General features: G+C 38.5%; 1 protein-coding gene across 2 annotated transcripts in view; it reads right to left on the minus strand.

Moving 5' to 3' along the window:
- Nucleotides 1-23,917, minus strand: part of ift80 (intraflagellar transport 80 homolog (Chlamydomonas)) — a 47,009-nt gene that overhangs the window by 7,166 nt on the left and 15,926 nt on the right. For both annotated transcript variants that reach the window (XM_055045564.1, XM_055045563.1), the window contains 7 exons: nucleotides 5,806-5,985; nucleotides 4,818-4,936; nucleotides 3,463-3,537; nucleotides 2,799-2,962; nucleotides 2,647-2,711; nucleotides 486-621; nucleotides 249-396 (listed from right to left, as the gene is read on the minus strand). In XM_055045564.1, the coding sequence (XP_054901539.1) occupies nucleotides 249-396; nucleotides 486-621; nucleotides 2,647-2,711; nucleotides 2,799-2,962; nucleotides 3,463-3,537; nucleotides 4,818-4,936; nucleotides 5,806-5,985 (887 nt within the window). The remainder of the gene's footprint in view (nucleotides 1-248; nucleotides 397-485; nucleotides 622-2,646; nucleotides 2,712-2,798; nucleotides 2,963-3,462; nucleotides 3,538-4,817; nucleotides 4,937-5,805; nucleotides 5,986-23,917) is intronic.

Here is a 23,917-nt window from a genome sequence, read left to right on the forward strand (position 1 = left end):
GTGTAATTTGTTTTTGTACAGACTCAAAAAGAAATGACCTGTTTTTGAGTCTGTACACTCCATTTAACAATTAATCGTTTACATTAGTTGACAATTATTAAAAATAATTGATTAATCGTGGTTAATCCCATTAATCGATTCAGCCTTACTTTCCAACTCTTAAAAACTTCCCAGTTGAGAACTGTAAGGTGACTGAGTTTGGACATTTGTTCCATATGGTGTCTGCAATATAATCTGTGAAAGAGTACCTGCCATCCTTTGTGTAAATTGTTCTTGGAAGCAGATCCTTGTCAGTGAAGACGACGCCTGGATAGTACCACACCGTAAACTGAATATCTTGGATTCCACATAAGATGTTAGCGGAATCGTTCCATGCCATGCTGTGAACCATGCTGCCTGCAAGACAGTTGCAAGTAAACACTTCAGTCTTCAGCGGTTGTTTACAGAGAAAGAGAGAGGGAGGAGTTCTTGGTCGCTTTTCTCACCGATTTTGCAGATTTTGGGCTCCTTCCCTAAATGATGCACTGAGGTCAAGTACAGGTCACGGTTCTTGTCAATCAGAGCAATTTTCCTTTCTGTGGATGGGCCACATTGGTCTAAAGCTATCTCCAGCACCTCCAGCTGCACAGAAACGGACACAAAAGAAAAAATGCATATGAGAGGTAAAAGACTCCCAAGTGTGACCACTTGTATATACAAAACAAAGGAAAGCTGGTTTTAACCTCCCAGCCTAAATGCTGCAGAGATCCAGTAGCAAAATTGATTTAATTTTCCCTCTTAATTCTTGTTTTAGGATTTTGGCTTTAAAATCCTTGGAAGTGTCTTTGACTTATCTCCCAAATAGGGGTTCATTTATGTTTTGATACAAAAATTCATTTCTGTAATAAACCTTTCATATAAATAAACCAGCCAAAGGTTTGGGCACACCAAGCCCATTGCCTCTGAAAGAGTAATGAAGTGTGCCCACAATTCTGACAGGTACAAATACCGTACACTACCTCCCAAATTCATATGCGTAATATGGAAAAAAATGGAACATTGCATATAAAGTCACATAAAAAGGATGTTGGGATTTTCCTTCACAATTTTTTTTTGTGGGCTCCTCCACTAAAAGAAATTGTAAATTGCAACTGAACACTGAATTTCACAAGCCACATTCTCTTATAGTGCAGCATATTACTATGAAAACCTTTCAAGTGAGGATACGAGCGTAAGAAATTGAATGTTCGCCCCTCAGGTTGTGGTTTTCATATTTCCCATTAGACACTTGAATTTCAGGATGACGGCCATTTTTCAAGATGGCCTCCGTTTTTGCACAGACTCTTAACAAACGAATGATTATGCATTAAAACGTTATGCATTTTCATGTCTTGGATGAACTCCGTCACATCATATGTTTTCTACAAATCATCCTACTCATAAAACTTTAAAGAAATACATGTGTAGCACAAGTAAGGAGTTTGCTGTTCATGAGTCTCACACCATTCATCAACTGGAAGAAAATGAAAATGACACAGAAGGAGACAATCATCTTCATGGTTAGCGTTAGTTTCTGCTAATTTATTTCTCTGGTTAGTATTAGCTGCTGCTATTTCTTATCCGTTTAGCATTAGTTTCTGTCGTTTCTTAAAATGTATAGTATTAGCTTCTGCTAATTGTTTATCAAGCTTAGCAGTTTAGTTTGACTCAGATATTAGTAACTGCTCTATACAGACATTTGTGCTTATTCACCTATCGGTGAAGATGGTTTCTTTGAATAATATGAAATATTTATGTGGTATTAAACCACAGTATGAAGCTATAACAACTCACAATTTCAGAATAAAGACAGTAAAATGGGGTCAATGTGCATTTTTCAGCTTCAGGTAAGAACTCACCGAGTACATACTGATTACTTTATAATTGTATCAGATCATTAATAATGCCCTACTGAAACTTCAACAGCAGGTTAAAGAGGTTTTAAGTTTGTAAAGACACAGCTGGACTAGTGACGTCTGTTGGAGGGGTCTACATTAAGCACAACAAATGAGCCAGATTTGTGTAAAAGCTGTAAGGCAGGGTGTGCAGAAGTTAGGACGGAGTTGTATCAAAGCCAAGGTGAACATGATCACACAGGATGAAGAAAAGATCTAACTTGCAAACCCTAATACGTAGCAATGGAGGTGTGAAGTGTGAAGGGATCATAGGATGATAATTTATTTGGTAATTTATTCTACTTTTCAACACCTTCTTTGAAGTAAAATTCTGAAAATAAAGAGGTTAATTTTCCAAGATCTCATAAGCTTTGATTTGTCCTGGATGACGGCTAAATAAAAATCCTGTAAATATTAACAATCGAAGAAAAACTGTACTGTGCAGATAGGCTTACGCTATCAAATTTATAAATTTGATGCACATATGCGCTTTTACGGGGCATCTGAGCTGCTCTGGGAAGTCAAAGTTTCTGAGTCCAAGTCAGACAAATGTAACACAATGTGGTGAAAAAGTTTTTTCCCCTGTAAAATGTTTTCTGTTTTGCTTTTTCTGATTCTTTCAGTCAGCTGCCTTAAATACTTTAAATATGATATAAATTTTTTTTTAAAAAGCAAGAAAACAGTTGGTTTGGTAAATGTTCTCTGATTAAAAAGACAGGAAAAAATAGCCCACCTTGTGAGTCAATGGCTTCCCATCACTGAGGGGTTTTCCAGTCATGGCATCAAAGACAAGGATGACTGATGATGAAAAAAAAAAGAGAGAGGAAAATGTCAAACTAAGTGCATTGGCTTTCAAAAAGGCTGTTTTGGAAGATGTCCCCGAACCTTTTTCATCGCTCTTGTCTCGGATAGCGATTGTATCATTGCTAAGCGAGACAGCCTGGGCATTTAGAACGTCAGCTCTCAAACCCAGAAACTTCGGCGACGATATTAACCGACCCTCATAAGAGAAGGTATACAGTCCAGATCCGTCCACGAGCAGAAAATGTCTGGGAAAGGAAGTGCGGGAGATAAGAGACGCAGTGTGTAACATTGTCTTGTTATATCACAGGGAAGGATGAAATAGATAGGTTGATAAGATGGTGGAGCAGTAAAAGATAATTAACTGGCACATTCAGATAATTTAAAAATGTACTGCATAGTAACAGTGCTAACTTACTCAACCTGATGCGTCGAATACAACTGTGATTACAAAATTGTCAGTAATCTATTTAGCTCCATGCTAAGAGTCGGAGATAGCACTGGGGATTGCATAAGAGCTACTCCATATTAATCTAATTTCCCCCAGTGGTTTCACTCTCAGTCTTATTGTATGGGCACAGTTAGAAGACCCCCTCTCCACGTGTGTGTGTAAATGTGTGTGTGTGTGTGTGTAGCTGCTGGCTGATGAGCGGCCAATGGAGAGTAATGAAGCATTAGGGAAGCAGACAGGCGAGCCAGCGGATTGTTCCGTCTCTTTTTGAACAGCTTATGGAGTTGAAAGGCTCACTTTTCTGCCTGCAGGATAAGGCTGACCGTTCCCTCCTTCAGATCAAAGATGAGTGGAGTATTCCAGTTCCTGGAGCTATAACAAAAAAAAAAAAATAATCATGACAATCCAAAGTGAGAAAAGTAAGAAATACATGTCATTCGATGACATAAAGTGCAATTCTGGGAAAATAACAATGTGAAAAAGAAAGGTTCTTCAAATATACCGGGAGAGTAAAATTATATGCATTAAATGATCATTACAAAAGAACATCTTGAGTAGACATTTGAGTAAGTAGAGCTAATCCAGTGTTTTCTGTTCTTATTAATAAAACATGAAGTAACAATTAATCAACCAGACAATATCTGAATTTCATTTCACTCAGCATTTTGCAACGTAAAGTTTATGACAGGATTAAAAACTGATCTCCCCTCTACCTGCCAAAAACTAAACAAGACGCTTAAGAACAAATGTCCAAAGAGATTAATCTGCACCAAAAGCCATTTAAATCTGTCAAATGTAATTCAGGCGGATGGTTATGGAAGAAACACTATTATTTTCTGACCCTAAAGAATGAAAAGTAAAAGCATGAATAAAAATAAAGATAAAGTCAATAATAAAAGAACAAAAATGAATAACTAATAATTAAGCAAACACAACAAAACAATACCACAACACCCTCAGTGCAAAAGCAAAATTCAGTAAGCAGGTCAAATTATAGAACTTGAACAAAGAAAGTAGAACTTGCATCTAGTACAAACTCACTTATTAATTGAAATTAACACATTAAAATCTACACAGTATAATATTATAAGGTAATATTGTATAATTAATAAAATACAATTTAAAACAATAATAAATTATGTAATAAATAAGTAAATAAAAATAAGTGCGAAAACAAATGATAATAAAAAGAAAATCCGGTATTTATGAAAGGAAAGCTAAAAAAATAAATAAAATAATAATAATAATTAATTAGCATTCCCAAATGTCATATAAAAGATTTTGTTTTCTTCTTTTTTTTTAGGAAGCGGTTTCTAATATTTACATGTTTTAGTTCAGACTGCTTGGGATTCTGAAGATTCTGAAGGGCCCATAAAACAGCTACATATGAAACATAGTAATAAATAAAATGATCATTTCAAGCTGTATTACAGACCCCAATCTATGAAATATTAAAAAGACATAATAGTTTTATTGTATTTTAATTCTGAACAAGATTGCGCTAGCTTTTCTTTCTTCTTTAATACAATTATTTCAGAGATTCTCATTTTCCTTGCGTGTCAAAGACAGTCAAACTGTCAAAAAGATGATTCTACAGGATCTGACAGTACGAATGGCACATGACAAAAACAAAGCAGAAGGAATCCACTGACTTGTAGATGTAGCACTGGAGGGAAGTGGCAACCACCAGGTGGTCAAATGCCAGAGAGGCTTTGATAACACGATCTCTGAACTCCAACATATCGACCGCATCGTTCTGTACATTCCTCACCTGAAGAGAACAGAAAGAAAAGGCAAAAGAGGAAATCACTTTCACTTACGACAAATAAATGCCAAGAATAAACGTTTTATCACAAGGAAAATATTTACCAATTTAACATTAAACCATGTAAGCCTAACAGAAAACTGCACAGAAGCATTCAAGGTCAGAGGATGAAAACTTTACCCTTTTTTTTTTTTTTCCCACCTGCATCGATAAATATTTCTTTCCAGTTCTGAGTGAATGAATGAAAGACCCTTTTCCAGCACCAGGTGAAAGGTGGGGCTATTTTTACAGGTTTATAAATCTTCCTCCTCTGCTCCCTGCAGCTATCCAATTTTACATGCAACACAACCAGGAATAAATACCATTTGACCACAAGGTGGTAAATTTAGCTGGCTGATTCACAAACCACTGGCAGATGTGCACTATTAAAACGAACTGAGAGGATAAGAGTGTGTGTGTGTGTGTGTGTGTGGGGGGGTGGGGGGTGGGGGGGGGTGCATGTGTGTGTGTGTGGATGGTGGGGTAGAAAAGTGCCAACAAAGCTGAAAATAAATAGCTGATGACCCAACTCTGTTTGGTTTTCACAAACTGCACTTGGTAGAGGCAGAAGAGTGTCTGTCTGTTTCCTTGTTTCTGTAGGTGTGGATGCCTCAAAGTATAAAAGTGGGTGTATATGTACACTTGGGCGTGTTAACTGCGTGTAAATGCCACATTGTGGTTAAGTGCAAGTTTAAACTGTAGGAAGCAAGGTGGTGAGCCACACAGACTGACCATTGTCACTGCAGGGTTGGGGTATATCTTTACAACATGCAGAAGCGCATTTTGTAAATCAAGTATGCCAGAAAGCGTTTTAGAAAAAAGATGACTCTTTCTACCTGCATGGTCCTTCTTTTGGTAAGAGTTATGCTGAAGTTCTTCCACTCCCAGTGCTGCTCCACCAGGTGGGCAAAGATGACATGTCCATTTCCGCAGGCCCCGGCCAGCTGGGTGCCGTCCGCAGACCAGGCCAGGTTGAACACGCTGCCTGTATTGGGTTTCTCCAGCGCGTAGGACCACTGGAGGGAGTGGAACAGAGCAGAGAAAAATAAGCTAACAGGTTCAATGGAGGTGCTGGTTACTTTGCCCCTTTAGATGTTTTTGCACTTTTGTTGCCTTAGTCATTTGATACCTGTTTTTTTTTTTTTTTCATGTGAGAAATAAAGCAGCTTGATATGAAACGATTCTAAGCAACTACACTGTTAAAACATAGCTGCTCTGATTTTAGACTTCCTTTTTATCACTGGCTGTTAAATCTTCCCACTGGACTTCAAGCAACTTGGATCCTGTGCCTCACCGCTCTTGCTCTGGAACCTTCGTTTCCAAACAAAACGCAAACGGTGACACCCTCTTTTCTTCTTACCTCAGGTGTAATAAGCTTATTTCCGTTTCAACTTGAGGGATGCAACAGTTTATAGCCCATACTCTTGATAAATCTATGTGTGGGGGCTGTTGAAGCACTGACTCCAGATGCAGTCCACACCCTGAGAAACTCCCATAAAATCTTCAATAGCCTTTGCTTCACATTCCATTACCATCAATGTTATATTGATGGCAACAAAAATAAATGGTGCCTGCTCTACTAACTTAGTCACCCAGTGTCCTGATATTAAATATTTTAATAATATTCTTATTTGCAGAAATTCAACAGTAAGATCTTAAAATAAATAATACCTATATGTAGGAGGTTGCTCGTGGGTATTATGGTTTGATCAGGGGACATATTCTCCCAAATTTCACAAATATCAACAGGTCCGAAAGGGGACTGGTAACACAATCAAAAGAAACTGGATCTTTTAAGAAATAAAATCCAGAGAATTAAAATAAATTATACATGAACTTTTAGCTTTGAATGCCCATCTCTAATATCCATGACAATACTTAACTGCAATTAAAAAGAAATGCTTTAATTTGTTGATGCCAAAAATATCCTCTGTTCTGGATTCCAAACAATTCAAGCTTAGACTCAAACATTATTCCAGAAGTTATGAACTTTTGTTTTCTATGGCAAACTTTAGTCTGAGCGTCAAGCTTCTTTTTGTCAGAAAGAGGTTTCCTCCTTAGAACACATCCTACAAAGGCTGAACCAGAGCAGTTTCTTTCTGACTGTACAATCATGCAAGAGTCTGATGTAGGTCGTCTGAGGACAGTTCAGGATTTCTGGAGACTTCTTTCAGCATCTGCTTTCAAACTTGCTTGTCGAGCCACAACTGGCAGTTGTTCTGAATGTTCTCAAATTGTAGATCGTTTTCTGTACAGTGAAATAAGATGATTTAAAAGGTCTTCTCTTACTTTTGATTTTTACATTATTTTGAAAAATATATTTCAAAATTAAAGATTTATTTGTCCAAATATGTAAAATTAAAAAAACAAAAAAACAAAACAAATGCTGTGATAGCCTTTTATTGTTTTTAGCTCCAAAAGTTCAGAGAGATAAATTTGACCTAAGAAAAGCAGTTTCTAGATGAAATCTGCATTTTCTCCACTTAATACCAGAAATAACATGTGATCATTTAGTTTGTTGTCTTTTCATACAGATATCTTAATTTTATAACCACAAGAGCATTTTTTGCACACTGCTGCTTTTGTTTTGACATGGTAATACGCAGTACTTTGCACCCTAAGTCTTTGAGACGTGTGTAACGTGTTGATTGAGTACACTGGACCAACATTTAAAAGTTTTTGTCAATTTTTTTTTTCCCGAAGCATAATCCTTCCTTACGACCAGTCACTAGCCGACATTGGCTCCATAAGGAATAAGTTTATTTCCCACAAGTGTTATTTGTTTTAAAGATCAGTGCACAAAGTACAGTGGATTTTTATCCACTTACCATGGCTGAAAGTGGCTGATCTGAGTCGGGTTTGGAATTTCTCAGCCGATATCTTCAACACAAATGCGTGCATTCACACCGTAAACTGCTTATGAAGGGAGAAAAGTGCTAATGTTAACCTTGCCCTGCCGGTTTCCTTGCGAGGGAGAGACAAGTGTGGTGCAGCTGGCCAAGAGCTGCGGTGAACCTTGGAGTAAAGGCCTCAGTGTGTTCGCTGCCTCGTACACATGCAGCTGCGGGATGTGAGGTGTATCGTTATTTCCTCTCCGCTGCCTCTGTCGGGGGTGGAGGGGCAGTCGGCAGGCTGCAGGTTCCAGGTCAAATGCTTTGATCTCGTTCCATCTCCAGGTCCTCGTGTGTGCCTCATACACATGCCACTCAGCTGGATTTGGTCCGCTCTCTTGCAGCAGTTAATGTCATGTCATAACCGAAAATAGCTGCAGGGGGAAGAAAAAAAAAGACCTTTCCCATGTGGACGAGGGATAGCTCAGAACTTTTACTATTTTTTTTTACTTTTCCTTCCTTTCTTTTTTACTTTGACTTTAAACTTTTCTCCCATCTACAAAAAATTTATAATTTTTTTATTGATATATTATCCATATTGAAAGCGTTTTTTGTGCTTCTGAGGTGTGCTTGCACAACCTGTACCGCTGGGCAGCCTTGGCTAGTGTTTACAGGAACAGGAGGGCTCAGTCATTCTTCTGCTAACATCTTGAGATGGCCCGCGATCTTTTAAAGTACCCCAGGGAGAGAGTAGAGGGAGTGAAGTGAGAGGGATGGATAGATGGAGGGTCAGAGATGCAGCCGAATGTATACACCAGACTGTAATGAAGCAAGACATACGATATCAGGCTGTGGAGCGCTGCTGGAGCCATGCTTACCTAATGCTTTTAACACATTGAGCCATTTGACACTTTCTGGAGCCAGCGGGAGACGACATGTGTCTAAGTTTCTGTTGATTTGTGTGTGTATGTGTGTGTGTGTGTATAAAACGTTGGTATCATGTGAGAGAGAAAACATAAGAATGAATATATCCACTAAAATACGTACCACGAAGAGAAATTAAGTGAAAGTTTGCATTTGAATCAAGTATCTTCCAAAGTTATTGGTACTACTGATGAATGTTTTTTATAAAAAAAATAACTGATTTTCACTTCACGTCTGTGAAAATGAGCTTTGGGGAAAAAAACAATTTCACAGTTGCAGTGTTTATATTGAATAAGAAATAACATTAAAATCACATGTGAATCAGCTTGTTCATGCGATAAGTCTTACTACGGGAGTGAAGGATGTAAATAGCTACATGAGATATGTTCATAATTTAGCAATGGCGCCAGCGCTCTATCAGCCATCAGAGGAGAGGTCAGCGTCTTATTCAAGCGTTGGAGGGACAAACCCTTTAGAAAGGATACATATGCAACGGTTTGGGGCGACTGTAGTCGGCGATTTTACAGAAGAGTTATGGATTCAACACATTCAAATGACATAACTTTTATGAACTGTGCGATGCTGTGGGAGCTTTGTCCTGTGGAACCAGCTGCACATTGCTCAGAAAAAAACAAAAACTGTCATCCTCCCACTACTGTCTGTCGACTTCTTCGATGTTTTCGCCAGCAGTAACTTCTGGCTGTTGATCACATGACTTGTGTGATGTGAAAAAAATGTTTTCATTGCAGTTTTGAAAAAGAAATATATTTTGACATGGCTGAAATACCACCTCATCCTTGCGCAAAAACAAGATTTTTTTCAAAATTACCAAGTTTCATTAAGCAAATTTATTTTTGTGCTTTCAATTTGCACAGTTTTATAGTTAATGGAATTGCAGCTACTGTGTGGATTTACAGGATATACTAAGTCCTCCTCAAGTCTAAGTCAATAATATTTCCAGTATTATCTTTCTGCACTTATTATTAGTGCAGAAAGATAATATAGAAAGAAGGAACACAAACAGCCATAAAGACTCATGAAGTATTGTTATGACTGTAGAAATCTGCAAATTTAGGCGAGCAGTTATTTTATTGTAGCGATTTTCTGACTTATAAAAATTAATATAAATCTGTCTGACTTGAATGGCATGCTCTCAAGTCTTCCTAATTTTGACAAGTAGCTTAAAAAAGTCTCTCTATGTCAGGTCTGTAGAGTTAACCTTTCATTCTCTCCTCAACTCACCAGGCTGTCACTTTCACTTTCGAGGAATATAGTTTTCAGTCAGGGTGCAAAGGCAATGCCTTGAGTTGAGAAACAGGCCGTTAAAGCGTCAAATTTATTAAGAGACACACTGTGCCTGTGTTTAATTTTTATAACGGAGAAATCTAGACAATTTTTTTGTGTGTGTGTGATTACTATTGATAAGTAATGGTAATTTTTTAAAGGACAATGGGTAGTGACTACATTGACACAGAAAGAGCAATAGCGTTGGATTACCATATTCCCTTCAGACCTGAGCCGCTTCTCTACAGGCGTGGCTTTTACCAGTCCGCTCCAGCCAGTTTTGTTTCCTGCGCAGTTGCTCCCGATTTTTAATAACCACTTGATTGGTAGTGCAAACTCCGCCAAGCTGTGTACTATTTGATTGACAGCAGACTGCTTTCCTTGATTGGACTTTTTTTTTTTTCTTTACATCATTACATGAGCAAATTCCCCCCATAAATTCTACAGTGGACCAGTGGACATGGCATCTGGAGTCTGAATAACACTCAGAGTCTGATTCATTCAATAATATAGTTGCTATTTTTTTTATCCTTTTATTGTCACCAGTAAATAATATTTGTAGTTCACATCATTGTTCAAACACACATTGGCCAATTTGAAATTGTCATGTCTAAATACAATAGAAAAGTTGCTTTCTTTTATTTCTTTATTTTTGCTGTTGGTACCAAAACCCTCAAAGTGGTGTTTAATTAATGAATAACTATTTAAGTCTATTAATAGAGAATGTAGCAGGTAGGAATTGTCTATTACTAAAGTGGTATTGATGGCAGCAACTGAAAAGAGGCAAAACGGGAAGAGGAGATGAATCAGCCATTGGCAAAACATTTGGCAACTGGTTTTATTGCAGCCTAAAGGGACAAAACTCCACAGGATATTTGGGAATTCTACCAGACAAGACTGGAAAAAGATTTATTATTAGTGCAGAAAGATAATATAGAAAGAAGGAACACAAACAGCCATAAAGACTCATGAAGGCCAAAATGTAAGATTTAGGAGAGAGAAACAGCAAATAAGACTTGGGCTTCATCAAACTTAAATCCACTTTGGTCACTGACTTCTGTCTATCCATAATGGGCAGCTTTGTGGTCAGGGAGAAGGTGGCAGACATGACGTATAGTTCCTAGCAGAGGTCTGGGGGGAAAGCGGGTGAGCCCCCTCAAACTCACAATGAGGTTATACAGACCAACTAAATATACACAACATAGCAGTCTAAACGGTGGTGCAAGACTCGAGATGATTAACCAAGATAACGAAAGCATTAACACGCACAGATTTCTGGAGCTTGAATGTACAGCCCTGCATCCTATATTCTAGAGGAGAAGAAACTCTGGGCACAGAACAGCTAACTTTGCTGAAAGTTATAACATTGTGGTAAATGAGTTAAAAAGTCGCCTTTACCCACCAACTTTCACCTTTTTTAGTTTGGATTTCTTTCTGAACCGCTCTGGGGTCTAGGTATCAACATACGTAGCCTGGCTCACGCCATGCAAACAATCCCAGGCATATACAGACGTACTGTCAGCTCCTCAAACAAAGGGGACGTTTGCACACACTGAAAACCAAAGCCAATCCATTAACGCTCAGGCTGCTGAAGAAGTGCCCTTGCTGCCCCCCCCCAACCCCCGGTCCCAGTCCTCCCTTCCTCCTCCTCACTTGCTCTGTGTTTCTCCACATATGTTTACCATTAAGACTGGCAGGTGTTGTGAGCCTGCCCCTTCACTCTATTGTTGCCCTGCAGCCGAAACCAATACGGGGGACGCTTGCAAAGAGGTTATGTTAACAAAAAATTAGCCCAGAGGCAAGGACAGGTTATTGCCCCTGTTACTTTTCTCAGTTTTGGCTCTCAATCACAGCAGCCCTACTGTTTAGTGTCAAACTCTTATACAGTGCAATCTAAAAGGCTAGATATGCAAAGAAAACTGAGGTGACTTAAGATTCATTTATTACATTGTCTTAATCAGCGAGGCATGATTCAAAATTTCAACCTTAATGTATCTGGGAAAGGTTTGTTAAAACACTTCTCAGATGTTTTGGAGTCTGAAAGACGTGAAAGAGTTAGACATAGATTGAGAATTACGATGCAAACTTTTAGAAAATATAATCAAAAGTTTGCATGCGTGTCAAATGTATTGTGTTGCCCACGCTTATTTTCTTAAAACCAACTAAAACAGAACTCTGGTCTTAATGGGGGGTTTGGGGATTTGGGGTTGGGCAGAACTGAAGCTTAGTCCAGGGAAAGGGTTAATGACACATGTCTGGACTAATGGCTCCCCGTGGAGCTATCTGCTGATTCAGCCCCATTACTTCACAAGCATTAAATATGTCTGCCCTGACCTCTCGCTGCTCCTCACCCCCCAGCCCTAATGCAAGTCAACAGCCTGCTAATCAGAAGTGGGGCATGAGCTTTCCAGACTTTTGTGCTTTTCCAGCCCTTCATCTTGGATGCTCCGCACACAGTGCAGCAAGCATCAAGGAAAAACCTTTAACTACCATTAGTGTTAATGGGTCAAGCTCGGTCCGTGACCCTGTTGAAAAGCTACATGTTACACAATAACATCACTATCAGGCTTTTGCTTAAAAGACAAACAAACATGCAGTAGGAATTTTTGATATGAGCTTAAAAGCTAATCAAAATATTTCGTAATGGCTGCGATAAAAGTGATAATAAAAAGCCCTTAAAAATCAATTGATGTTTATACAGCAGACAACTGTGAGTCTGCCTCACTATGGACAACGCCCTACAATCACAAGCACTCTTAAAAGAAAAAACTGACCATAACCAACAAAAAGCAACTTACAAATTATTAAATTTGCACTAAGTAAATTTTTATAAAATATATATTTTTTTATTATTTGTTAGTTAGAACTATCATGTGTTGTAATAGCATAATGTGAGACAGATAATCTTCTAATAAAACTGAGCTCCTACTGCCATGTAAGGAAATACACCGCTTAGCCAGAAACAACCAATCAGAGAACTACCAATCAGGCATGTGTATATGCTGCTCACACATCTCATATTGAGCAATTTCTCACATCCAAATTTCTTCTAATTTAGCTTTTGACACCTGAAGTCTTAATTTCTCAATAAAGGTTCCCACATATTCGGGCGTACTTCAGAGTGTGGTCTGGGTCTGCGTGCGCCCTCGGGTCATGTCTACGACAGCAGACTTAAATGGAAGGCAATTGGATTTTACTCAGTTTGTGCTGAAGACGTTCCAACACCTATCCTGCAGTATTTGAACAAATTTACACGAGGCTAGTTTTCTGTAAAAGCATAACACTTTTGTTCCTGCACTTTTTGAAACCAAGGCTGCGTTTACACAAGAATGCTTCGTGGAAACTGCCTGTATTTTTGAATGTTGATTGGGAAAAAAATTTCATGAGTCAGCTGTAGAAGTCATGCCAAGCCACTAAAAGACGCTGTGATTTTATCATGTCATTAAACATGCATGTGCTTCTGACCCTTAGCATCCACCTCATTGTAAGCAGTTACCCGCCTCTATCTCCCATGAACAAAGAACTAATGTAACACATATATCTCTAATCAGAAATTGTGCTAATCTGAACAGGGTACGCAGCACAATGTTTTTGTGTTTTTCTGATGTGCACACGTAAAGAATAAACCCTAGAGCTGTGTGTTCCGCGTATGTGTGCGTTCACACCTGCAGAGTACTTCACACCTCCGCGGGGGGTGTTTACTGACAACTCACTCTGAGACTTGGTTTCAAAAAGTGCTGATGTGAGACTCTGGTCATTGGTGTCGTGTCAACGAGAGTCTGGATCGCAACAAAAATGTTACTGGAGAGCAGCTCCATATAAATGGGGCTCAAGTCCCCATGTGGTCTTCTATTTGGAGTGGGTTGTGTACTTGGTCACTTGAATCATTATGGAACTATTTATGCAATTTCTTTGGAATGAGTTTTTAAACAGGGTTATGACTGAAAGCCGAACTCCCCATGGTCCAGTGTTGGACTTTCCCTTTTGAAGAAGATGGCTTCTTTCACCACTCTCTCAAAACACTTGATGGACGCTGTGACATTTCTCATTACTGCTGTCACATTTCTCATTACTGCTGTCACAATACAATTTTGATTTAATTCTATTTATATCAATTTGAGTCAATTAAACTATCAAAACGATGCAACACAGATGTTATATAGTCTGTTTATCTCTCATGGTTAAGTGCATTTTTTTTTTTATCAGTTGACTTAAAAGTGCTATTGATGACCTTTCAGTGATAAACAATACATAAGATGTGGATCTTTTATAAATTCACATTGAAAGATTAAGACTTATGTTACTTTTTATATACATTAAAACAGTTTTAACCTATACCTTTTTTGTAATGTCTCAAACAAAACATTTGAGAAGAACTTAACCACTTAACCTAGTTTTTAAAAATCCAAACACAGTTCAATCATCCTGCATCCTCTTGAAGACGATAGCATGATCAATATGTTTGATGCAATTACATCAATTGTATTGATATGGATCTATGTATTTGTACACCCCTAGTATCTACACACTTCTGTTCATTCTTTCTTTTTGTTTGGATCTGTCAGTGAAGTCTGTTTTTGTTTGGAAACCCATATATTGTAAATTTTAATTAAAGTTTTAAATCCCCACTGCCAAAAACGACATCCAACTTTATTTTGTCTAAACAGTAGTTCACTGTTTATTTTTCTTGGGGAATTTTGAATTTATTTATACATTTTTTTTCCCTTACAAAAAAAGTGATCATTTATCTTATTAGTGTATTGCAAATTCTGCTCCCTAAAGCACCTCATATTTCAAACTTAGTCTATCTCTTATCTGTTCATTTAACTCTGTGCTAGAGAGCTAGTGGGAGCCGTCCTAGTCCAGGGTTAACAGTCTTACATAAATCAGAACAGATGGCAGACTGCAAAGCCAGCTGGCTTTAGTTTCCCCATGTGTCTGTATGCAGAGCAGACCCTGGCAGCGCAGGTATAGAGAATAACTCTCTGAATATCATAAACACAACATGTCTAAAGTGTTATGGACAAGAAAGCTATATAAGCAAGCCAATATTTAGCTACACAAGTTTGCATTTTCCTGAAAAGAAACAAAATGGTAAAATTGAGATTGATGGTAAAGTGCTCAACAAAATTTTTGACAAACCCAAGAGGTTATTTTGGAAGGGGACTCATCAGTCTCTCAGCAGATTAGGAGTCCTTGTAAACGTCAGTTTGGACTGACCCCCTTTGTGGGGGATGGGTTGACTTTTGGGATAAGGACAAGCTGGGCTTGCGTCCAACTTTGGAGAGACGCGAGTGTGGAAACTGCTCCAATTCAGAGCTGGCTTTTTGTACAATTCACCAAAAGTAGCAGGTCTTTTTTCTCTCTCTTTTAAAATGGTAAATCAGTTAAACAAGCCAATTCCAAAGAAATGTGCTTACACCCTGTCCACAATGTGGTTCTGTGGACAACACCAAACAGGAGTTATAATCATAAATCTCCTCTATGTCTCAAAGGACAAATATGTAAACTACAACAGTATGAAGGACTGCCTCAACTATTGATAAGGCACGCTTTATTAGATAACTTCTAACACGCTAAACTTTCTGAATCAAGTTCATTGACGCGATCTCAGAATATTTTTTGGGGAAATCATATGGCTGTTATAGCAGATAAATGTAAAGAGTAGGTTTTTTAACCTGGTTGTAATGTATTATTGCCACCACAAGGTGGTGGTGAGGCACCAAGTTGATCTTAAACTACCAGGAGGCAGCTGAAGAAGAAGACCAATTTTTTTGTTACTGCTAGTAGGAGGTATTAAAATGGAAATCTAGTTGCCATTTCAACAAAGACGTCACTTTAAAATATATCTACACTCACAGTTTTTAGTCAGTGGAAGACTTTATTTTTTTGTAAAGTAATCATATTTTAATGTAACTTTTGTGCGTAAATAAAAGGCAAAATAAAAACCAGTGAGGTGTTTGAATGGCTTCACCATGTTCGAAAAATCAAAAGTGAACTTCAACTGCTACCAGCAAATCTGAGAGGGATTTTTGCCGAAATGCACATCCTGAGGAATCTAGAGATTTATTTTGCACTTACAATGGAAATAAGACCATCCATAAAAGTTAATGATCCACTCAAAACAACAACTACTACCGGTAATAACTTTCTTATTTGAAAAATACAACCTCTTCAATTTTAATGAAAGCATTTTTTTTGTACAATGCTTTTCCAATCAACAATATGCATTACCTAACTCTGCATCAAGAATCCTCCAAAAAATATAAGTGAGGCTAATGTAAGTATGTCTGCAAATCTCTTTATTGAAATACTCACTTGGCTCAACTCGAGAGATAGAGAGGCCGGGCCTCAGATGGGTGCAGAGTGGTATAAGTTGGAGCTTTGGCAGAGTGAGGGGAAACAGAGAGAAGGGGGCTCGGTTGGGCTGAGGAAGGGTAGTGTGGAGGGGCTTGGGGGAGCAAGACAAACTAGAAGATACCAGGATTGAGAGAGAAAAAGAGAGAGAGCGTAATGACCTACACATGGTTTCATGCAAGAGCCTTAACATAGTAACCACAGACACATGCTGGGGCCTCCTGGGACTCATCAGCAGGACACAGCTGTGAGTTGGACAGCAGAATTCTATTAGCACATATGCACTTGCATACACACATATATGCACACACACATACACACACAAAAGTGTGCACATGCACATACATACACACTATAACAGGTAATTTGGCCTTTTAAATGTGTTTTGGCACGCTGCAAAAGAGCCTACATCAATGAAATAGAAACGTACGATGACAAATCTTGTACAGGTATGGAGAAAAAGGTCACCAATAATGTTTATAAATTTTTCAACTCTATATGTATGATGAGACAAAGAAGCAGAAGCACCATATTAAAGCTAACATGTGCAAACTGCAATAAAAGTTCAATGGAGTAAAGCACTACTCAGTGCACATCAAATAGTCAAGTAGTTCTGTGCATATATTTTATTCAAGTCTTGCAATATAACTTTTTGGCTTTTAGACAATTAACAAAAAAGAATTACGGACGAGAGTTTGGCAAGACATCTTATTTGTAAGTGTAGACTATGGACGAGGATGTTGCTGGAAAGGCCACTTTTAAGGTTTCTACTATCTGGTCCTCCCGTACAGTAGGGGGTGCTTTACATTTTTAGATTGGTGGTGGGATTCTATTAGATTTTTTTTTTTTTTTATCAAATTGATTTCAGAGTATGTCAACAATTAATTATTTGCAATTAATTGCTAAATTATTAAATAAGAAGACATAAGAGCTCAACCACAAATACATTTAACGTTTTAATTATGTAATTTAGGTTATTTTCAGGAATACTTGATGATACACCATATTTTTCAAACTATAAGCCACAACTTTTCTCCCACACTTTGAACTATGTGGCTTATACCCCGGCACGGCTTTTCTGTGAATTTTTCTTCAATCACCAGGGGGCTCTTTAGCAAGAAGTGGATCATTGGAAGTCAAACTTGGAAATCAAAGAAGAAAGTGTTGATTTTCATGTAGAACAAGCAGACGCTAGGAGCAGGCACGTCAAAGAAATGTTTTCAAACTAAAACCCCCTCATCAAGGAAACAACGCAAAGAAGTTCATAAGATGCTGCTTTTAAGTTGATCTGGAAATCAGATCTGGCAGTACAGATCGATAGCTGCACATACGCTCGGTTTTACATTGAGATGGTATTTATTCTGGAATACCTTCAGTGACAGGCTAACTTTTGTTAGCACAACATGCACACAACAGTTTTTTTCTAGAGTCCCATCAGAAGCATTTAGTAGCAAAAATTAACCCCGACAGGACCAGAAAAAGTGACTTTGTTGTCCAGCATTGTTGATCGCAGATGTTGCCTGTGTCACAAACTCATGGGATACCAGAAATATGATACAAAGGTACAGCTTTGAACTTTAGCACGTAAAAACAAAGATGCAACTAAATACGTTAACATTTTGAACGTGTTAATATCTACGTAATTAATTAATCAAAATGAACATATTATTAAGGTAACGGCTCCATATATGTGGCTTCTCAACATTGTTCAGTTGATATATCACAAGCCAAATCTGCTGAGCAAGTTGTATTAGGAGTGTTGATGGAACCTATTTTCAGGATTTAAGCCCTGTCAGCAAAATTCCTGTTAATGTTTTTTTTCTGCATTAGGTTTGTCTGTGAACAGATGCTTCTGCTGCAGTATTTAAGACAGATTAAACAGCAATCAGGGGAAATATTTTTATATAGTTTCAAAGATAAAAGTGCTAATAAAATCCTTATGAGCATCAAAGATCACAAGCAAGGATTATTTTGAACAGGGTGTGGTCTGGGACAGTGAGGTTATTTTTTTTCCAGAGTGTGACTTTTTTTTTTTGTTAATTGTTTCCAGAACTGCTTGTACCCAGTGTAGGAACCATGTTGTAAAATGTCCCATGTCAATCACAGGATCGCATTACTAGTACATGTGTGTTGTGTGCATTGAGCTCCCCTCTGCATTTCTTTTGAATGTTTTCCATGTTGATTTTTTTTAACCTTGATTTCTTGATTCTATTAGCAAACCTCTACAGTAATTATTCAATTTCAAAAGAAAAAGAAATGGGATTACCTAAATACATTTATTTGTACCATATATGAATCTGAGCTACTTCTTTGTGTTATGCAACAAGGACTCAGTTCCAAAGAAAAAACTCCTTCAGATGAATTTGTATTTTCCAGAAGATTAGTCAATTTCAGTTAATGAGACCAATATAAGACCTTCTCATAAAGACAAGTGAAATAACACTAGATATCATATGAAGGGAGAAGACTATTATACTTTTTTTGGATGGAAACAAGTTTTGTAAAATTACAACATAGGAACTGTTGAATAAGCAAATAAACTGGAAGATACCGAACTTCATAAAAGCTGGCAGAAAGGAGAGGGAACCCTTATTTGTTCCTTTAGTTCATCAGCAAGCATCACTCCTGCTGTTTATATTTATCAAACATTTTAACCTCGTCTTTCTCCCTTTCTCCTGCTCTTTCTCTACAAGTGTGACATGTTTGTCTAGCTAGTGGAGGTAGTGATTTAGCACTGCTAAGAATGATGACTCTGCCAGAGGGGCTGGCAGGGTACTGTCTCACTGTCATACTCTTACTCTGACCGGTTGGGGGAGGGATGGACGGAGGGAGGGATTAAGAAATAAAGAGGAAAAAAGCTAGAGAGACCAGGGCAAAATGAGCGAGGGAGAGCTGAGGGAAAGAGAAACCACCGTTTTTTATGGAGACCAATTCTCCAAGCCTCGAAGACTAGGCCAACTTTAAAGGATATATTGGACAGTTCCACACTACCCCACCCCCATCCTTCCAACTGCTCTCTTTTCTCAGCTCTCTTTATGCTCCCCTTCTTTTTGGTTTCCAACAAGGCGAGCCTGTAGCCGAACTCTAGAGAGGTGTAAAAGTAATACCATGTCAACAAGTGCCTCCTACTCTAACTCATTTTATACAGACAGGCACCTTCTCAAAAAAGTTGCAAAAATAAAAACTGAAAAAGAAAAAAAAAAGAAAATTAAAAATGGGGTCAATCGTCTGTGAGGTGGACTTTGGGATACACTCTTCAGCAGAGAGTGCCAGAATGAAATCTGAAAGCACAAATAAAAGCAAAGCCTGTTTTACACAAAGGATCTAGAACACAAAGGAGAACACAAATACTGTTGGGGAAGCTAATGAGCGCTTTACGATGATAGATTAAGTCTGCGAAAAAGGCTCTCACTATTCCCACATTAGAGACTGAGTTTCAACAGGGCTGCTAACATTTTTTGGGAAAATGTTTTTAAAGGAGTCGGTATAATTCCCATGACAACAAGGGCAAATGGTGGAGGAGGAGAAATCTGAGAGGTGAGAGTGACCCCGGTTGCTCTTTTCAGGACTTTGCTTACCCGTTCACAATGTACGGAGGGGAGCTTTCTGTTCTAACTGCAGCGGGAGAACAGAAGGGAAGAGTGTAGAGAGCAAGAAATAGCATGCAAAAACACAGATTTGAAAAGGGAGGGAAGGAAAAGCAGGAGAGAGAGAGACAGAAGGGAGAGGGAGAGATGTAGCCCTACCCAGTTGCCCAGTTGCCTGGGGAGAAAACTGCTCTGCTGCTGACTCAGGACTCTCTTTGTTTGACAATGCTCCCTTGCTCTTGCTCTCACTCTGAAACACTCTCTCTCCAAAAGTTCCCAGTTTTCCCCCCTCCCTCAAACGCTCAGTCACCATCATTTTTAATGTGTGCACACTCTTGCATTGTGAGACCCCTGCCAATATTTTCACTTTTCAACTTTTCTCTTCTGTCGCTCTCCCTTGTTTGTTTTTCTAACCCTATTTCTGCATGTGTGCCGGTCTCTCAGACTGAGCTGTACTGCATTAAATATCCCACTTTTTTGAAGAAAAGAGATAAAGGCTTGCACTCTAATAAATGTTCAACTGTTTGTTTGTTCTTTACTTTTCTATACACTGTTGATAGTAGCTTGTAATCAGGAACAAAAACTCATGTTTAGTTATTTTCCATTAATACCAATTTCCATCCACTGGATTGCAGGGGAGAAACTCTTAGATTCATGAATTTCAAACTGTGTTGCAAGCCCCTAAACACCCAAAACAGATGAGCAGTTCAACTTCATTTTGGCTTGAAACAGATTCTATTCAGAATGGAAGTCCAGTGGACTGTATTTTGAGTACACTTCAGCAGAAACTAAAGTTGAACCAAGAAGGACTGGCGGGTATTTAAGTTGTTAGCATGGTGTTTGTCTTCTGACACAACCCTTCAGTATGGGCTTTCACCTACTGGGTTTGATTTCTCCAGTTGAATTTCAACTGGGTCAATCAACGAACAGGAGGAGGAGTTGTTAATTGACCGACATAGATTTTCCGCAATGGGTTTATAATTGTAGTCTGCCATGCACGACAATGTCAGCGGAAGATGTGAACAAAGCCATTCAGTCTGTTTTGGCCACATTTCCAAATATTGGATGAACATTAACTGACATCTCGTTGTGCTCAGCACTTCTCTCTTCAAAGTAGGGAATGGTTGCTTACAGTTTGGGCAATTTCCGGTAAGCTTCTTAGAATTGAACTGGTGCACTAGAGAATTAAAACTCCATGCCTCTAGCTAGCAGTAACTGAGTCTCCAGGCCTTCATATGAAGCAAAGCATAGAACAAGGGACTAATTTCTCACCAGACTATTCATTTGTATGCATTCTATAAATATTTGTAAGTATGATCTAAGAACAACATCAAACCTACCACATTATATTAACTTAAGACATTTACACTTAGCTTGTACTGCTACTGTACTAGCTGTACAGTAGCAATCACATAGAAAACAACTTATTGAATTTAACTTCTACAACTGCCTGAGTTCAAGCTGAGCATCAAGATGGGGGGAAAAAAGGAGGTTTTCAATGGACTTGAATGAGACATGGAGGTTGATGACTGGTGGGCTTGAGTATTTTAGAAGCTGTGGATCTATTGGGATTTCCACTCATAGCCATATCTCTCTCTTCCATATGAAATCATTTCAAACCAAAGAATATCTGGAGTGAGTGGCAGATGTGTGAATGAAAATGCCTTGTTCATGTCAGATTTCAGAAGGGAATGGGTTACATATCTAGGATTTTCAGGACAGTGTTGGTATGAAACCTTTGACTTTCCTTGTTTGAAGTTTGACTTCAAATGGCCTACAAGCTTATATTTCTACCTTGGATCATGAAACTGTTTTACTTCACACATGCAGTGGAAATGAATGTACAGTGTGTGAATATTTTTATGACATATTGCAAGAAAAGGAAGAAGTCAAATTCCTGTAGTACTGTTTCAACTGCCATAACTTGTAAAGAAAGTGTTATTTTTTCAGGTTGGTGATGTTAAGCATGCACAAAAAGCAAAATTATGACCGTAACGCTTGTTGCTGAAAAGACAGTAAAGAGTTCTACTCAATCTTAGATAAAATACTATTAATTAGCGACAAGGATGGGAGTTGAAGAGTGCATAAATTGTAAGATTGTAATTAAATGGGGTGTGGGTGACAAGGAAGGAGAACAAAAAAAGTGTTGGAGATTCCAACAAAACATGGACTCATTCCAATGCTGAGGAAGGCCTAAACGGAAACCCTGGACTCACCCAGAAAAAGGGAGGTAAAGAGGCCCCTGAGGAAGGAAAAAAGTTAAAGGAGCCAAGAGGGGGAACACTGATAAGCTCAACAAACCAAAGGGAGGAGGGATACAAGAGCAGTATAAGAAAAAAAGAAACAGATAAGAATGGATTTACAATTATCTTTCAAAGGCAGTTTAATCTTAAAAACGACAACATATGCTTCTCACAGAAAGAAGGAGGCCATTAGAAGGAAAATTATGTAGTTCAATCACAGATTTAGGTTCATACAGAGTAGATGTTCAGATACTCCTATGCAATGTTAATATAACAAACTGTCTGTGATTTCAATATTTACTGATTGATTTTAAATTTATTTAATCAGGGACAAGACACAAAACAGTGTCACATTTAAAAGAAACAGTAATCCTTCCTACAGCGTTGAAATCATTTGACTAATTACCTGTGGTACAAGGCTAACACGTTTAAATTTGCAATATGTTGTACAAATGTAATATGCTTTACTATATCAAGTACCATGGAGGTGCATTCTTGTTGTTAATAGTTCAATAACATCCATAGCCAATTGGATGGACTATTGCCCTTGGTAGTATTATTGTGGTACTCAAAACCAGTGGTGTATCTCTACCACTGAGTTATGTGGCACCCTTTCATATCAGTCTTGAGAGTGCGTCTTCCAAGTCTTGGTCCTGTCTCAGTTTCAGCTACATTTTCATTCAGTCTTTGATTGGTCTCAGACATGCTCCACTCACTCTGCCTGCAGTTTCCATCTAGTAGGATCTTTGGAGTTGTCTGCTTTGGTCCATTTGTGGCCCGGCATCCTGCAAGTTTTAGTTCTCTCCCCAGTGGTATTAACAACCTCCTCAGCAAGTCAATGTTTTCCTTAGGCCTTCTAATGAACTTTTGATGCAGGAGTGTTAAACCAGGAAGAGAATTACAACATGCCTTGATGGCAGACTTTGGGCACCCCTGTTCTAACAGTCTCCACAAATAGCACACTGTGCGGTGCATACATGATTGATTGACAACGCAAAGACACTCCTCCTGACTTACAATCTTCTGCTCTGTCTTACTTAGTAATTTATTAATAACTGTGGGGAACAGAGAAAATTCAGTAGAACAACTTGGTGGACTGTGACTGGGATCTGGATCACAGCAGGGTTAAGCTCAGTTACATCAAGAAAAGGCAGAAGAAAAGCAGTAATGACCAAGTTCAGCAAGATATGAGTCTGCAGCCTCATTCTGATTAATGCAGGCTTTGTAAAATAAGTCAAAGACTCATTATTTCTGTGATCTGTCGGGTAAAAACATAGCTGGCAAAAGAAAGTCACGCTTTCTTGATTCTTTTGTGCCAATGTCCCCAATGACTGACTTTTGAACTTAGGGGAACATCCTGAAGTCTGCTAAAAAATTTAACTAAGCAAAGACCTATATGTTTTTGCGAACGCCTTACGACAAATATAAAAACGGCAATCAAAGAAAAACGAGAAGGTACACAAATAAACATGATTTCAGCTTAGTAGATCAAATCAGTTGTGTATGCGTACATCAGAGTCCAGTGGAGAGAAGAGAGAAAAACAAGTGCATAGGAAAGATGAGGAAGGAGAGAAGAGAAAGAAGCAAGAGGGTCCTTGCCTGGCACAATGAGTCCTACTTGTTAGCCAGTGACAGTGTCAGGGATCGTGACAGGGTCCAGACGCTAGACACCAGCTGCAGCGCCTCGTAAATAGACTGCTGTCTCACAGGGACATTTGCACA

The sequence above is a fragment of the Poeciliopsis prolifica genome, unplaced genomic scaffold, assembly GCF_027474105.1.
Source record: "Poeciliopsis prolifica strain line A6 unplaced genomic scaffold, Auburn_PproV2 SCAFFOLD022, whole genome shotgun sequence".
NCBI classification, from domain to species: Eukaryota; Metazoa; Chordata; class Actinopteri; order Cyprinodontiformes; family Poeciliidae; genus Poeciliopsis; species Poeciliopsis prolifica.